This window comes from Ranitomeya imitator, chromosome 1, assembly GCF_032444005.1.
Source record: "Ranitomeya imitator isolate aRanImi1 chromosome 1, aRanImi1.pri, whole genome shotgun sequence".
Classification (NCBI taxonomy): Eukaryota; Metazoa; Chordata; class Amphibia; order Anura; family Dendrobatidae; genus Ranitomeya; species Ranitomeya imitator.
Window position 1 is genome coordinate 620,508,132 of NC_091282.1, and position 17,061 is coordinate 620,525,192.

At 43.2% G+C, this 17,061-nt stretch overlaps 1 protein-coding gene across 1 annotated transcript in view; it reads left to right on the forward strand.

Annotated features, from left to right (window-relative positions):
- Positions 1-16,716, forward strand: part of LOC138637806 (zinc finger protein 662-like) — a 37,525-nt gene extending 20,809 nt beyond the window's left edge. Inside the window, exon 5 of the mRNA XM_069726732.1 lies at positions 11,472-16,716. Within this exon, the coding sequence (XP_069582833.1) occupies positions 11,472-12,361 (890 nt within the window). The 3' untranslated portion in view covers positions 12,362-16,716. The remainder of the gene's footprint in view (positions 1-11,471) is intronic.
- The last annotated feature ends 345 nt before the right edge of the window (positions 16,717-17,061 follow it).

A 17,061-nucleotide genomic window follows, 5' to 3' on the forward strand; every position in this document is an offset into this window, starting at 1 on the left:
ATAACCGCTGCATCTTCAGAACAGTGAGCAGTAAAGGCTATAAATTAGAGCACAGGAAACTTAGGAAATAGGAGAATGGTCTTCCTATACAGTGGGGAAAGGAAGTATTTGATATACTGCCGAATTTGCAAGTTTTCCCACCAGCAAAGAATGGAGAGGTCTGTAATTTTTATCGTAGGTACACTTCACCTGTGAGAGACAGAATCTAAAAATAAAATCCAGAAATTCACTGTCACTCATAGTGTAGGAAAGACAAAGAGCAACACAAAGGGATAAGGGGAAGGGAACCCAACACTAGGGAAAGGGGGAGTGAAGACCGTTAGGCACATCTAACGTCACCCTAAACATCCCTATATAGGTTCTGCACCTATCGCCAAGCAGAATACCTAAACCCTGCCTGACCCTAGCATTAATCCCTGCTTAGGGAAGGACTGGGTGACGCTGGTCTATCCCCACTATAAATAAAGACAGATGGGATACACAAGCAAGGGGAACACTTAGCTTGAGTAGGCTCAGAGAGAAACACAGACTTCGTCCAAACACCAAAAAGGACGATAGCCAACTGCTATGGCTCCAAGCCTCAACGGGGAAATGGAAATATCGCTGACAACTCCCAGCAGCAAACTGGGAGTTATAAACACCCCGGTCCAGGTGTATCAACTAGAGCCAGGGGAAGGCTGCCACTGGGTCCTAGAGTCAGAAGGACCAGGAATAAGTCTGCTAAGCAAACTGCTGAGACTTTCTGCAGTCACATGCAGAGCAACGGTCTGCAGCCTCTGACACACCCATGACAATCACATTGTATGATTTTTGGATAATTAAATAGCATTTTATTGCATGAAATAAGTATTTGATACAACAGAAATGCAAGACTTAATATTTGGTGCAGAAACTTTCTTTGCAATTACAGAGGTCAGACGTTTCCTGTAGTTCTTGACCAAGTTTGCACATACTGCAGCAGGGATTTTGGCCCACTCCTCCATACAGATCTTAACATAGTAACATAGTTAGCAAGGCCAAAAAAGACATTTGTCCATCCAGTTCAGCCTATATTCCGTCAGAATAAATCCCCAGATCTACGTCCTTCTAAAGATCCTAATCACGGTAAGATACAATATTGTTACGCTCCAGGAAGACATCCAGGCCTCTCTTGAACCCCTCGACTGAGTTCGCCATCACCACCTCCTCAGGCAAAGAATTCCAGATTCTCACTGCCCTAACAGTAAAGAATCCTCTTCTTTGTTGGTGGAAAAACCTTCTCTCCTCCAGACGCAGAGCATGCCCCCTTGTGACCGTCACATTCCTTTGTATATACAGATCCTCGGAGAGATCTTTGTATTGCCCCCTTATATACAGTACTTATACATGGTTTTTAGATCACCCCTCAGTCGTCTTTTTTCTAGAATAAATAATCCTAGTTTTGCTAATCTCTCTGTGTATTGTAGTTCCCCCATCCCCTTTATTAATTTTGTTGCCCTCATTTGTACTTGCTCTAGTTCCATTATATCCTTCCTGAGCACCGGTGCCCAAAACTGTACACAGTACTCCATGTGCGGTCTAACCAGAGATTTGCACAGAGGCAGTATAATGCTCTCATCATGTGTATCCAGACCTCTTTTAACCCCTTTACCCCCAAGGGAGGTTTGCACGTTAATGACCGGGCCAATTTTTACAATTCTGACCACTGTCCCTTTATGAGGTTATAACTCTGGAAAGCTTCAACGGATCCCAGTGATCCTGACATTTTCTCGTGACATATTGTACTTCATGATAGTGGTAAAAATTATTTGATAGTACCTGCGTTTATTTGTGAAAAAAACGGAAATTTGGCGAAAATTCCGCAATTTTCCAACTTTGAATTTTTATGCAATTAAATCACAGAGATATGTCACACAAAATACTTAATAAGTAACATTTCCCACATGTCTACTTTACATCAGCACAAAAAAATTTTTGTTAGGGAGTTATAAGGGTTAAAAGTTGACCAGCAATTTCTCATTTTTACAACACCATTTTTTTTAGGGACCACATCTCATTTGAAGTCATTTTGAATGGTCTATATGATAGAAAATACCCAAGTGTGACACCATTCTAAAAACTGCACCCCTCAAGGTGCTCAAAACCACATTCAAGAAGTTTATTAACCCTTCAGGTGTTTCACAGGAATTTTTGGAATGTTTAAATAGAAATGAACATTTAACTTTTTTTCACAAAAATTTTTACTTCAGCTCCAATTTGTTTTATTTTACCAAGGGTAACAGGAGAAAATGGACCCCAAAAGCTGTTGTACAATTTGTCCTGAGTATGCCGATACCCCATATGTGGGGGTAAATCACTGTTTGGGCGCATGACAGAGCTCGGAAGTGAAGGAGCACAATTTGACTTTTCAATGTAAAATTGACTGGAATCGAGATGGGACGCCATGTTGCGTTTGGAGAGCCCCTGATGTGCCTAAACATTGAAACCCCTCACAAGTGACACCATTTTGGAAAGTAGACCCCCTAAGGAACTTATCTAGAGGTGTGGTGAGCACTTTGACCCACCAAGTGCTTTACAGAAGTTTATAATGCAGAACCGTAAAAATAAAAAAATCATATTTTTTCACAAAAATTATCTTTTCGCCCCCAATTTTTTATTTTCCCAAGGGTAAGAGAAAAAAATTGGACCCCAAATGTTGTACAATTTGTCCTGAGTGCGCTGATACCCCATATGTGGGGGGGGAACCACCGTTTGGGCGCATGGGAGGGCTCGGAAGGGAAGAAGCTCCATTTGGAATGCAGACTTAGATGGAATGGTCTGCAGGTGTCACATTGCGTTTGCAGAGCCCCTAATGTACCTAAACATTAGAAACCCCCACAAGTGACACCATTTTGGAAAGTAGACCCCCTAAGGAACTTATCTAGATGTGTTGTGAGAGCTTTGAACCCTCAAGTGTTTCACTACAGTTTGTAACGCTGAGCCGTGAAAATAAAAAAAAAAAAAACTTTCCTCCAAAAATTATATTTTAGCCCCTATTTTTGTATTTTCCCAGGTGTAAGAGGAGAAATTCGACCCAAAAAGTTGTTGTCCTATTTGTCCTGAGTACACTGATACTGCATATGTTGGGGTAAACGCCTGTTTGGGCGCACGGGAGAGCTCGGAAGGGAAGAAGCACTGTTTTACTTTTTCAACGCAGAATTGGCTGGAATTGAGATCAGACGCCATGTCGCGTTTGGAGAGCCCTTGATGTGCCTGAACAGTGGAAGCCCCCCAATTATAACTGAAACCCAAATCCAAACACACCCCTAACCCTAATCCCAACAGTAACCCTAACCACACCCCTAACCCTAATCCCAACCCTTTTCCCAACTGTAAATGTAATCTTAACCCTTGCCCTATCCCTAGCCATAACCCTAGCCCTAACCCTAGCCCTAATGGGAGAATGGAAATAAATACATTTTTTTAATTTTTTAATTTTTTCCTAACTAAGGGGGTGATGAAGGGGGGTTTGATTTACTTTTATAGCGGGGTTTTTAGCGGATTTTAAGATTGGCAGCCGTCACACACTGAAAGACGCTTTTTATTGCAAAAAATATTTTTTGCGTTACCACATTTTGAGAGCTATAATTTTTCCAGATTTTGGTCCACAGAGTCATGTGAGGTCTTGTTTTTTGCGGGACGAGTTGACGTTTTTATTGGTAACATTTTCGGGCACGTGACATTTTTCGATCGCTTTTTATTCCGATTTTTGTGAGGCAGGATGACCAAAAACCAGCTATTCATGAATTTCTTTTGGGGGAGGCGTTTATATTGTTCCGCGTTTGGTAAAATTGATAAAGCAGTTTTATTCTTCGGGTCAGTACGATTACAGCAATACCTCATTTATATAATTTTTTTATGTTTTGGCGCTTTTATACGATAAAAACTATTTTATAGAAAAAATAATTATTTTTGCATCGCTTTATTCTCAGGACTATAACTTTTTTATTTTTTTGCTGATGATGCTGTATGGTGGCTCGTTTTTTGCGGGACAAGATGACGTTTTCAGCGGTACCATGGTTATTTATATTTGTCTTTTTGATCGCGTTATTCTACTTTATGTTCGGCGGTATGATAATAAAGCGGTTTTTTGCGTTTTTTTTTTTCTTACGGTGTTTAATGAAGGGGTTAACTAGTGGGCCAGTTTTATAGGTCGGGCCGTTACGGACGCGGCGATACTAAATATGTGTACTTTTATTGTTTTGTTTTTTTTATTTAGATAAAGAAATGTATTTATGGGAATAATATTTTTTTTTTTTTCATTATTTAGGAATATTTTTTTTTATTTTTTTTTTTTACACATTTGGAAAAATTTTTTTAAACTTTTTTACTTTGTCCCAGTGGGGGGACATCACAGATCGGTGATTTGACAGTGTGCACAGCACAGGCTCTGTGAAGCCACCTCCCTCCCTGCAGGACCCGGATGCCGCGGCCATCTTGGATCCGGGCCTGGAGCAGGGAGGGAGGTACGGAGACCCTCGCAGCATCGCGATCACATCGCGTTGCTGTGGGGGGCTCAGGGAAGCACGCAGGGAGCCCCCTCCCTGCGCGATGCTTCCCTGTACCGCCGACACCTCGCGATCATGTTTGATCACGGTGTGCCGGGGGTTAATGTGCCGGGAGCGGTCTGTGACCGCTCCTGGCACATAGTGCCGGATGTCAGCTGCGATAGGCAGCTGACACCCGGTCGCGATCGGCCGCGCTCCCAGCGTGAGCGCGGCTGATCGCGTATGACGTACTATCCCATCGGTGGTCATAGGGGCCCACCCCACCTTGACGGGATAGTACGTCTGATGTCAGAAAGGGGTTAATGCACCCCATTATCCTGCTTGCCTTGGCAGCCGCTGCCTGGCACTGGCTGCTCCAGGTATGTTTATCATTAAGTAGGATCCCTAAGTCCTTCTCCATGTCAGATTTACCCAGTGGTTTCCCGTTCAGTGTGTAATGGTGATATTGATTACCTTATATGATATGTATAACCTTACATTTATCATTATTAAACTGCATCTGCCACCTTTCAGCCCAAGTTTCCAACTTATCCAGATCCATCTGTTGCAGAATACTATCTTCTCTTGTATTGACTGCTTTAAATAGTTTTGTATCATCATAGGTCCCAACACCGACCCCTGCGGTACCCCACTGGTCAAAGCGACCCAGTTAGAGAATATCTATATATATAATTGTCTAAGGGTTTTTCCGTCTGTCTGTCTGTCTGTCTGTCCTGGAAATCCCGGCTCTCTGATTGGTCGAGGCCGCCAGGCCTCGACCAATCAGCAACGGGCACAGCGACGATGATGTCATAAAGGACGTAGACATCTCACGTTTCTGAATCAGCGACGGGCACAGTATTGACGTAGATGTCATAATGGTTGCCATGGCGACGATGATGTCATAAAGGTTGCCTCGACCAATCAGCGACGGGCACAGTCTGCCGCGAATTCTGGAATCATCATTGTCCATATACTACGGGGACATGCATATTCTAGAATACCCGATGCGTTAGAATCGGGCCACAATCTAGTACCATTTATAACCACCCTCTCCTTTCTATCACTAAGCCAGTTACTTACCCATTTACACACATTTTCCCCCAGACCCAGCATTCTCATTTTGTGTACCAACCTCTTGTGTGGCACGGTATCAAACGCTTTCGAAAAATCAAGATATACCACGTTCAATAACTCACCTTGGTCCAATCTGTAGCTTACCTCTTCATAAAAACTGATTAGATTGGTTTGACAGGAACGATTCCTCATAATCCCATGATGAGATGGAGTTAAACAGTTATTCTCATTGAGATAATCCAGAATAACATCCCTCAGAAACCCTTCAAATATTTTACCAACAATAGAGGTTAGACTTACTGGCCTATAATTTTCAGGTTCACTTTTAGAGCCCTTTTTGAATATTGGTACCACATTTGCTATGCGCCAGTCCTGCGGAACAGACCCCGTCACTATAGAGTCCCTAAAGATAAGAAATAATGGTTTATCTATTACATTACTTAGCCGATTTCAGCCCTCTTCTTGGGTTAGATTGGTGACCCTTAATATTGGGCTTTCTTTGTCTCTTGGCATTTCACCTAGCATTTTATTTTCCACCGTGAATACCGTGGAAAAGAGGGTGTTTAATATATTAGCTTTTTCCTCGTCATCTACAACCATTCTTTACTCATAATTTTTTAAGGGGCCTACACTTTCACTTTTGATTCATTTACTATTGATATCGTTGTAGAGCAGTTTGAGATTAGTTTTACTCTCCTTAGCAATGTGCTTCTCCATTACCTTTTTGGCAGCTTTAGTTAGTTTTTTAGATAAAGTATTTTTCTCCCTATAGTTTTTAGAGCTTTAACGGTGCCATCCTGCTTTGGTTGGTTAAATGCTTTCTTTTTACTCTTAATTGCCCCTCCTACTTCTTTGTTTAGCCACATTGCGTTTTTCCTATTTCTTGTCCTTTTATGCCCACAAGGTATAAAATGCTTACACTGCCTATTTATTATCTGTATTGTTTCAGGTTTTGAGGCTGTCGTTGGGGAACATTGAGTTTCAGCTTCCTCCGAAGATTTTCTATTGGATTCAGGTCTGGAAACTGGCTAGGCCACTCCAGAACCCTGAAATGCTTCTTACGGAGCCACTTCTTAGTTGCCCTGGCTGCGTGTTTTGGGTCATTGTCATGCTAGAAGACCCAGCCATGACCCATCTTCAATGCTCTTTTGAATAAAAGGAGGATGTTCTCAAAAATCTCACGATACATGACCTCATCCATCTTCTCTTCAATTTGTTGCAGTCGTCATGTCCCCTTTGCAGAAAAGTACCCTCAAAGTATGATATTTCCCCACCATGCTTCACTGTTGAGATGGAGTTCTTGGGATTGTACTCATCCCTCTTTTTCCTCCAAACACGGCTAGTGGAGTTGATACCAAAAAGTTCCATTTTCGTCTCATCTGACCACATGACATTCTCCCTTGGCTTCTCTGAATCCTCTAGATAGACATTGGCAAACTTCAAACGGGACATGTACTGGTGTTAGTAGGGGGACCTTGTGTGCCTTGCAAGATTTTAGTCCATCACGGCGTAGTGTGTTACTAATAGTAATGTTTGAGACTGTGGTTCCAGCTCTCTTCAGGTCATTAACCAGGTCCTCCCGTGTAGTTCTGGGCTGATTACTAACCTTTCTCACAATCATACTTACCCCATGAAGTGAGATCATGCATGGAGGCCCCAGACAGAGGAAGATTGACAGTTATCTTATGTTTTTTCAATTTTCTAATAATTGTGCCAACAGTTGTTGCCTTCTTACCTACCTGCTTGCCTATTGTCCTGTAGCTGTCGCGCGTGTGTCAGGGGTAACTGACAGTCATCCTGAATCTGGCTGCAGAAGGTCATTACGATTAGCTCAAGCACCTTCTTTATTTTTGTATCTCTGCTGTGTAGCGAAATCCCTTCTCCTTTTAGGACCCAACTGTTACCTCAACCTTCTGCTTTTAATTAGACACCTTGCTGAAGATTTAATTAATTCAGATTCTGCAGTATGTTGCTAGTTGGCATAACTAACAGTCGGTTAGTGCTTTCTCAGAAGACTCTTGGAGGATTAACTCTGCCGCTGTGTGCGGTTTGTCTCCTAGACAAATTAGCTTCACCCAAGCCTGTTGCTTCACTGAGGCAGTTCTGCAGAGTCTGCAGCTTCCGGCTGATGTGCTCTGAGATACCACATCGGAGATAGAGGATGATTAGGAGCAGTAGGAGGTGCAGGAACTGCTGTAGTAGGTAGAGGAAACCCCAATAGAAGTAGGGCCAGCAATACTTGACATCGCAAGTACATGCACCGTTCCAGGGTGTGGCTCAGACCCAGCCTCCACTAAGTTCACCCAGTGTGCCCTCAGGGAAAAGTAGCGTCTCTGGTCACAAGCGCTTGTCAGCCGTCAAATGGTCAATGCCAGTAAGTGCGTTGGTGATGTTCCTGGATAGAGATGAGTGAATTTTCTCGGGTTCCCTCTTATTGGGCAAGCTATAGCGCTTGCCGAATAAGATGCAGAGGAAACCCGGCTTCGTGGATTGTGGCAGCTGATCGGCGGCGCAGCTGCATGTGTCACAGCTTTGTGACAGTCACGACACATGCATGGAGAGCCCAACAAACAGGCTCTTCATGCATGTGTCATGACTGTGACACAGCCACGACACATGCAGCTGCTGCGCCGATCAGCTGGATTCCTTCTGCAGCTTATTCGGCAAGTGCTATAGCTTGCCGAATGAGAGGGAACCCGAGAAAATTCGCTCATCTCTATTCCTGGACACATGCTGATACAAGGCGGGGACACCGCACCGGGAGAAAAAGTGATGGGTGGGGACCGAGTACTGAGGAATGGCTGCCGCCATGAGTCGGCGGAAATCCTCTGTGTCTAAGAGCCTAAATGACAACATTTCCATGGCAAGGAACCTGGAAATGTGCCCATTTAGCATTTGGGCTTATGGGTGAGTGTCACGGGTGTGTCAGGGGTGGCTGACACTCATTCTGGATCCGGCTATAGAAGGTCTTTTCGATTAGCTCAAGCACCTTTTTGATTTTTGTATCTCTGCTGAGGAGCGATATCCTTCTCCCTTTAGGACCCAATGGTTACCTCCACCTTCTGCTGCTAATTAGTCACCTTGCTGAAGGTTTAATTAATTCAGCATCTGCAGAATGTTGCTGGTGTTATTGCTCACTTGTCTCTGTCTAGTTGAAAGTACTAACTTAGTACATTCTCAGAAGACTCTTGGAGGATTGCTGGCATGGCATCTCGTTGGTCTTCTCAAGCTACGGGTTCCCCTTGTTTGTCTACCCTCTCTGTCATTAGTTGTAGTGGGGACTGACTAGTGACAACCCCATCTCCCCAACCAGGGCCTATCACTAGGGTCAGGCAGGAATTGGGTTCCTGCTCGGCGGTAGGTGCAGAACCTAGATAGGGATGCTTAGGGCAGACATGGTGATTTTAGATCTACCTAGGGGTCTCCACTCCCCACTTCCCTAGTTTTGGGCTCCTCCCTCCCTCTCCCCATAGTTGTGCACATACTTTTTCCTCACCCAGTGTGACAATAGCACATCCCTTGCTTCTGCAGGTCTACAATTTTATCCCTGGTGTCCTTAGACAGCTCTTTGGTCATGGCCATGATGGAGAGATTGGAATGTGATTGTTTGAACAGGGTCTTTTATACAGGTGACAAGTGCAAACAGTTGCAGTTAATAATGAGTAATTGTAGGTAATGAGTGCAGAGTAGGAGGTCTTCTTGAAAAAAAAAATATCAAGTCTCTGAGAGCCAGAATTCCTGCTTGTTGGTAGGTGATCAAATACTTATCTCATGCAATAAAATGTAATGTTTCTCCTTATGGAGAGTGACATACCTAGCCTTCGTCAGTCCGAAGCATGAGAACTGATTTGGCTAACAGCCCGAAACACCGTGTCTGTGAATTGAGATACTGATTTGGCTTTTATCCTAAGTCATATTGCATGAATCGTTAAAGGGTTGATTGTGACTTGTAGGATCGCTACTTCCAACAGGTGGCGCTATAGAGTTAAGTCCTCTTTTTCTCAGAAGAGGCAATTTGCATATGCAATAAAATGCAAATTAATTATGTAAAAATCATACAATGTGTTTTTCTGTTTTTTATTTTTAGATTCTGTCTCTCGATAATAATTACAGACCTCTCCATTCTTTGTAGGTGGGAAAACTTGCAAAATCGGCAGTGTATCAAATACTTATTTTTCCCTCTGTAGGGAATGAACAATTTTTTTTTTTTTTAAAGTTGTAAATTTACTAATATCATTTTGATTGTAGCAGGGAGGTGCGAAGGTAAAGACAATGGGTGCTATTTTCCGGGCAAGTCCATTGCAGATTAACCCCTTACTGACATCAGACGTATTAGTGCGCCGATGTCAGTATCCCTCCCTTTGATATGGGCTCCAGCGGTGAGCCCACATCTTTCCGGGGACATGTCAGCTGTTAACTATTAACTAGTTAAATGCCGCTGTCAAACTCTGACAGCTGCATTTAAATTGCGCTTCCGGCCATCAGGCTGGAAATACGCGCATCGGTGACCCATGTGATCGGGGGTCATCGGTTCATCGGCATGAGACCTCTACGGTTGTCAGTGCTGGATTGCTGTAAGCGCCACCCATTAGGCTACGTTCACATTGGCGTTCCGCCAATGTGCGTCGCTGTTGCGCCGGCGACGCAGCGGCGACGCAGCGGCGACGCGCCCCTATGTTTAACATAGGGGACGCGTGCGTCGTTTTGGTGGCGTTTTTCGCCACGTGCGTCGTTTCCGACGCTAGCGTCGGACGCAAGGAAACGCTACATGTAGCATTTTCTGTGCGTCCGATTTTCGTCGGAAAACGACGCACGCGTCGCAAAACGCGCGCGTTTTTGCGCGCGTTTGCGTGCGTTTTAGCGTGCGTCGCACGTTGCGTCGCCGACGCACGGCGGCGCAACGCTAATGTGAACGTAGCCTTAGTCCGCGCTTATAGCAACTCGGCAATTCTACTAGATAGAGGCAATCTGAACATTGCCTCTATGTAGCAGAGCCGACTGAGTTGCAGCAGCTTCTAGTCTCCTATGGAGACTATTGAAGCATGCAAAAGTTAAAAAAAAGTGTTTAAAAATATAAAAAAAAATAAAAAAGTTCAAATCACTCCCCTTTCACCCCATTCAAAATAAAACAATAAAAATAAAATCAAACCTACACATATTTGGTATCGCCACGTTCAGAATTGCCCGATCTGTCAATAAAAAAAGCATTAACCTGATCGCTAAACGCCAAAATTACGTTTTTTTGGTCGCCGGGACATTGCATTAAAATGCAATAACGGGCGATCAAAAGATCGCATATGCACCAAAATGGTATCATTAAAAACGTTAACTCAGCGTGGAAAAAATAAGCACTCACTCAACCTAAGATCACGAAAAATGGAGACGCTACGGGTATCGGAATATTGCACAATTTTTTTTTAATTATTTTTTTTAACAAAGTTTGCAATTTTTTTCACCACTTAGATAAAAAAGAGCATAGACATTTTTGGTGTCTATGAACTCGTAATGACCTGGAGAATCATACTGGCAGGTCAGTTTTATCATTTAGTGAACCTAGAAAAGGAGGGGAGCGAAAAACGAAAACGCAAAATAAAAAAAGCTCCGGTCATGAAGGGGTTAAGACATACCTTTTCAGTTAATCATTTTAGTGTATTGAGCCCCATTTGTTTAAATTGCAGCTGAAGCAATGAAGAAGTAGGAATCGGTAATTGCATGGATTGTGTGATCACTCTGGTTCCTATAATTTCTGCATTTTCAGCATAGTGAGCAGTAAATGTTATAAACTATAGCACTTGTAACATGGGGAATAGGAAAAAAAGTTTACATAAATCATGTTCAATTTTTTTTCTAAAATTTGTAAAATATGAACTATTTGTATATTTGTGCCAGGGGATCTCAAAGATGAAGACGATGGATGCCGTTCTCCAAGCCTGTCAATTACAGATACAAGGAGATCTTCATCCAGAACCTGTAAGAAACAGGACAAATTAACAGCTGGTTTAACTGAGGAGTCCATCCCTGGAGAAAGCACAGCAAATATGGAAGATCTAGCATTCACTGAGGAGCAAGATGACAGCTCGGAGGCTGTGGAGGACCAGAGCAGTATAACGTCCAAAGTGTACACATGTGGCGAATGTGGTGACTGCTTTGAGGAACAGGCAGAATTCCTTGTGCACAAAGACTCCCATATGGAGGAAAGAAACTCAGTCAAACATAATATGAGTTTGACTCCTACTAGACATCAAACAGGAAAAAATGGTGGCAGCCGCCTTAGACACAGGAAACATGTCACATATGTATCAGACAAAATTATAACCAAACAGACTCGGACAGAACCAAAAGCTTACGTATGCAAAGAGTGTGGAAAGAACTTCACCCAAAATGCTAGCCTGATTGTCCACAGACGGACCCATACGGGAGAAAGGCCCCATACTTGCAAAACTTGCTTAAAAAGCTTCTTAAGTGGGTCTTACTTGGTCATGCACCAAAGGGTCCACACAGGAGAGCGGCCGTATGGCTGTAATGATTGTGGTAAAAGGTTTATCAGCAGCTCAAACCTCATCATCCACCAGAGGGTCCACACCGGTGAGAAGCCGTATCTCTGCACAGAATGCGGCAAATGCTTTGGTCACAGTTCACATCTGGTGAGACATCAGAAGGTCCACACGGGAGAAAGACCGTTCACTTGTGCTGAATGTGGAAAGTCCTTCTCTCGAAGTTCACATCTGCTTCGGCATCAGACAATTCACATGAGAGGCCCGGCGAACTCGGCTGTGTGACCACCTGGAGACATGTAGGCCTCTTCAGAACTTATGCCAACCGTTTTAACTTGACTGTATTACATAGATATGTACAATATATGTATATTTATCATTGTATGGTAAGATAGCAGGAACGCGGGATGCAGTGACGAGCAGGAAGCAGGACAAGAGTTAAAGGGATTATTACAAGGGTTACTCCACGCAGGAAGAAAAAGGGTTAAGGGGAAAGTAAAACTGGATGTTGTGTCAGGGTAGGAACAAACGGTTATGAAACAGGTAAACTTATCAGTCTGATGGTTTCCGGGATGTGGAAGCTTGAAATCCCAAGGTGACACGTGAAGTCTCTGGCCTGTTCTTGAAAGGTGATGGACTGTCTCAGGACAGAAATGGCATATCCTGGTTCCCTAAGGCGAGGTAACGGGTTACCACGGCAATGTCCACAAAGTGAAGCAGTCTCTGACACCACCGGAAGATGTCTCCGAACAGTGATGTGGCGGGGATGAAGCTAACCGGTTCTCGACAATCTGCCAGGTCAGATTTAGGCTGCGCACTCACGGCAGACGGCGGAACAATGCGGGTCAGAGCTTCGGTCGTCGGGGTGAACGGACACACATATTTATGTCCCTCATGGTCAGTGTGGGTAAGGTCTGTGGTGCTGCATCATGGGACTGCACTATCGCATAGCCCCACGGAGAGTGAGCCAACCTTCTTCTGCTGCGTGCTATGTCTTCCCGCCAAGTGTTCCACTTTCCTGCGCACCGTCCCTTTTATCCCTGACATGCCATCTACAGTTGAGTTCAAAGGTCAGTCCGGGTTGGAAAGCTCTTCCCCCCCCCAGCAACAATGGTGACAGCACCGATAGTTCCAGAAGCGGCACGAGATAAGCATCATCGGCCCGGTCCATCTTCCTACACTATTGCAGTACTAAATATTGTCTTAGGAGACATTCATGGTCTGAAACTTATTTTTTGCCTTCAGACATCATCAATAACTTTTGATAAGTTGATTTTAATCCCTTTGAGTAGCTATGAGAATATTATTTTTTTTAGCTATAAACTGCCCAAAACAGAAAACCCATGTCAATATGCCCAGTTAAAAGAAAGTCCACTGCACAAAACTACAAAACGCTGTACTTGCCTGACCCTGTAGCTACACGGAAGGTGCGCTGGCAAACTCTCACACTGATTACCACAACATTGGGGACCTGCTAAAAAAATTGACTTATCATTAATGAAATTCTCATTGGTCTGGAACTCTAAATATGGTGATAGGCTATTGATGTTAGAACAGTGAAGGTCCAACTCTTGGCTCCCAAAATCCACTTGAAGTAGTCGCGAATGCTGCAATTCTCTTTTTTCTATGCATAGCTCCATACTTATGATTGTGGCTGTGCATGCTACTGCAGCTTAGTCATATTATATGAATGAGTAATGTAATGAGTTGTCATTCCAAGCAAAGCCACTATGAAGCATACAGAGTTACACACGTGGTCAAAATTGTTGGTACCCCTCGTTTAATGACAGAAAAACCCACAATGGTCACAGAAATAACTGACAAAAGTAATAATAAATAAAAGATCTATTAAAATGAACAAATTAAAGTCAGACATTGCTAGTCAACCATGCTTCCGCAGAATTGAAAAAAAAATAAAACACATGACTTAGGCCTGAACAGAAATGATGGTACCGCTGAAAATATGTGACAGAAGGGACAAGTTAAATAAAGGTATGTCCACTAACTAGCATCACAGGTATCTACAATCTTGGAATCAGTGAGTGGGCTCTTGTATATAGGGCTACAGATACTCACTGTGCTGTTTGTTGACTTAGTGTGTATCACACTCAACATGGACCAGAGGAAATGAAGGAAAGAGTTGTCTCAGGAGATTAGAAAGAAAATTATAGACAAACATGTTAAAGGTAAAAGTTATAAGACCATCCCCAAGCAGCTTGATGTTCCTGTGACTACAGTTGCACATATTATTCCGAAATGTAAGATCCATGGGACTGTAGCCAACCTTCCTGGATGTGACCACAGGAGGAAAATTGATGATAAATCAAAGGGACAGATAATACGAATGGTAACAAAAGAGCCCAGAAAAACTTCTAAACAGATTAAAGGAAAACTTCAAGCTCAATGAACATCAGTGTCAGATCGCACCATCCATCGTTGTATGAGCCAAAGTGGACTCCATGGGAGATGACCAAGGAGGACACCATTGTTGAAAAAATATCTGAAAAAAGCCAGACTGGAATTTGCCAAATTACATGTTGACAAGCCACAAAGCTTATGGGAGAATGTCCTATGGACAGATGAGACAAAAATGTAACTTTTTCTCAAAGCACATGAGCTCTATGTTCACAGATGGAAAAATGAAGCATATCAAGAAAAGAACACTGTCCCTACTGTGAAACATGGAGGAGGCTCTGTTATGTTCTGTGGCTGCTTTGCTGCATCTGGCACAGGGTGTCTAGAATCTTTGCAGGGTAGAATAAAATCTCAAGACTATCAAGGGATTTTAGAGATAAATGTGCTGCCCAGTGTCAGAAAGCTTGGTCTCAGCTGCAGGTCATGGGTCTTGCAACTGGATAATGACCCAAAATACACAGCTAAAAACACCCAAGAATGAGAAGAATTGAGCATCTTTGGAAAGAGCCGAAACATGCCGCCTGGAAAAGGCAACCTTCAAACATGAGACAGCTGGAGCAGTTTGCTCTTGAGTGGGCCAAAATACCTGTCGAGAGGTGCAGAAGTCTCATTGACAGTTACAGGAATCATTTGATTTTAGTGATAGGGGTACCATCATTTCTGTCCAGGCCTATTTCATGAGTTTTATTTTTTTTTAATTCTGTGGAAGCATGGTTGAAAAGCAATGTCTGATTTTCATTTGTTCATTTTTATAGATCTTTTATTTATTAATACTTTTGCCAGACCAACAATTTTGACCACGTGTGTATGTATAGTAAGCAATAAAAGGGGATTTGTTGCTACCTATCGGGCCTTACCCTTTTAAAACCCTGTGGGGAGAGTAACAGACCCCACCTTTCCTCAATTTAATATGAATGACCTAACGTAAGGGGGTAGTCCTGAACAACCCCTTGAAACATCTATATCATATACAGTGGATAAAAGAAGACTATACACCCCTGTTATAATGTTAGGTTTTTTGTCACATAAAAAAATCATACCAAGAAGAAGAATTTCAGAACTTTTTCCACCTTTAACATCACCCATAATCTGTACAATTCCTTTGAAAAATAAACTGAAATCTTATTCTGGTAGAAAAATAAAAATAAAGAACTAAAATAATGTTAAATATATCCACTATTAGAGCAGAAAGACAGGGTGGACCGCATCAGATCAGATACAGGAAGACCAGCAGTCTGAGCAGCCTCTTCTTACCTCAGCCCCCCGGGTATCTCTAGTATCATATCAGATAGACAGTGTGGACAGCAGTGTGAGAAGCCTCTTGTTACTTCAGCACTACCTGTATCTCCAATATCAGATCAGATAGACAGGGTGGATAGTAGTGTGAGTAACCTCTTCTTACCTCAGCACTCCTGGTGGTTTCTGTATTTGATCATATAGACAGGGTGGGCAGCAGTGTGAGCAGCCTTTTCTTACCTCAGCACCTCTGGTATCTCCAGTATTAGATCAGATAGACAGCATGGACAGTAGTGTGTGCAGCCTATTCTTACCTCAGCATCCCTGGTTTCTCCAGTATTAGATCAGATAGACAAGGTGGAAACAGTGTGAGCAGCCTCTTTTTTCCTCACTCCTGGTATCTCCATTATCAGATAAGATAGACAGGGTGGACAGCAGTGTGAGCTGCCTCTTCTGATCTCAGCACTCCTGGTATCTCCAGTATCAGATAAGATAGACAGGGTGGACATAAGTTTGAGCAGGCTCTTCTGACCGCAGAACTCCTAGTATCTCCAGTATTAGATCAGATAGACAGGGTGGACAGCAGTGTGAGCAGCCTTTTCTTACCTCAGCACCTCTGGTATCTCCAGTATTAGATCAGATAGACAGCATGGACAGTAGTGTGAGCAGCCTCTTCTTACCTCAGCACCCCTGGTTTCTTCAGTACTAGATCAGATAGACAAGGTTGACAGCAGTGTGAGCAGCTCTCATTACTTCAGCACTCCTGGTATCTCCAATATCAGATCATATAGATATGGTGGACAGCAGTATGAGCAGCCTCTTCTTACCTCAGCACTCCTGGTATCTCCAGTATTAGATTGGATATACAGGGTGGACAGCAGTTTGGGCAGATTCTACTTACCTCAGCACCCCTGGTATATCCAGTATTAGATCAGATAGACTGGGTGGACAGCAGTGTGAGCAGCCTTTTTTTACCTCAGCACTCCTGGTATTTCCAGTATCAGATAAGTGGTCTGTCTCTAGAAGGATGTCTAAAAGGATAACATCAGAAATATGCGAGAAAAATAACCCCCTACTATAGATGCTTCATTATTATTACTATGCTTCGTTATTGCTATCAATCTGACAATCGATCTGCTTCATCCTCAGGTATGTCCGCTGGCAGCAACCCCAATCCCATCACCATCATCCAACTTTCCTGATCTTCCTCACCCTGCTATTCCTGGTATGTCTGCTGGCTGCAACCCCAATCCCATCACCCAACTTTCCAGATCTTCACCCTGCTATTCCTGTTATGTCCGCTGGCTCCAATCCCATCACCATCACCCAACTTT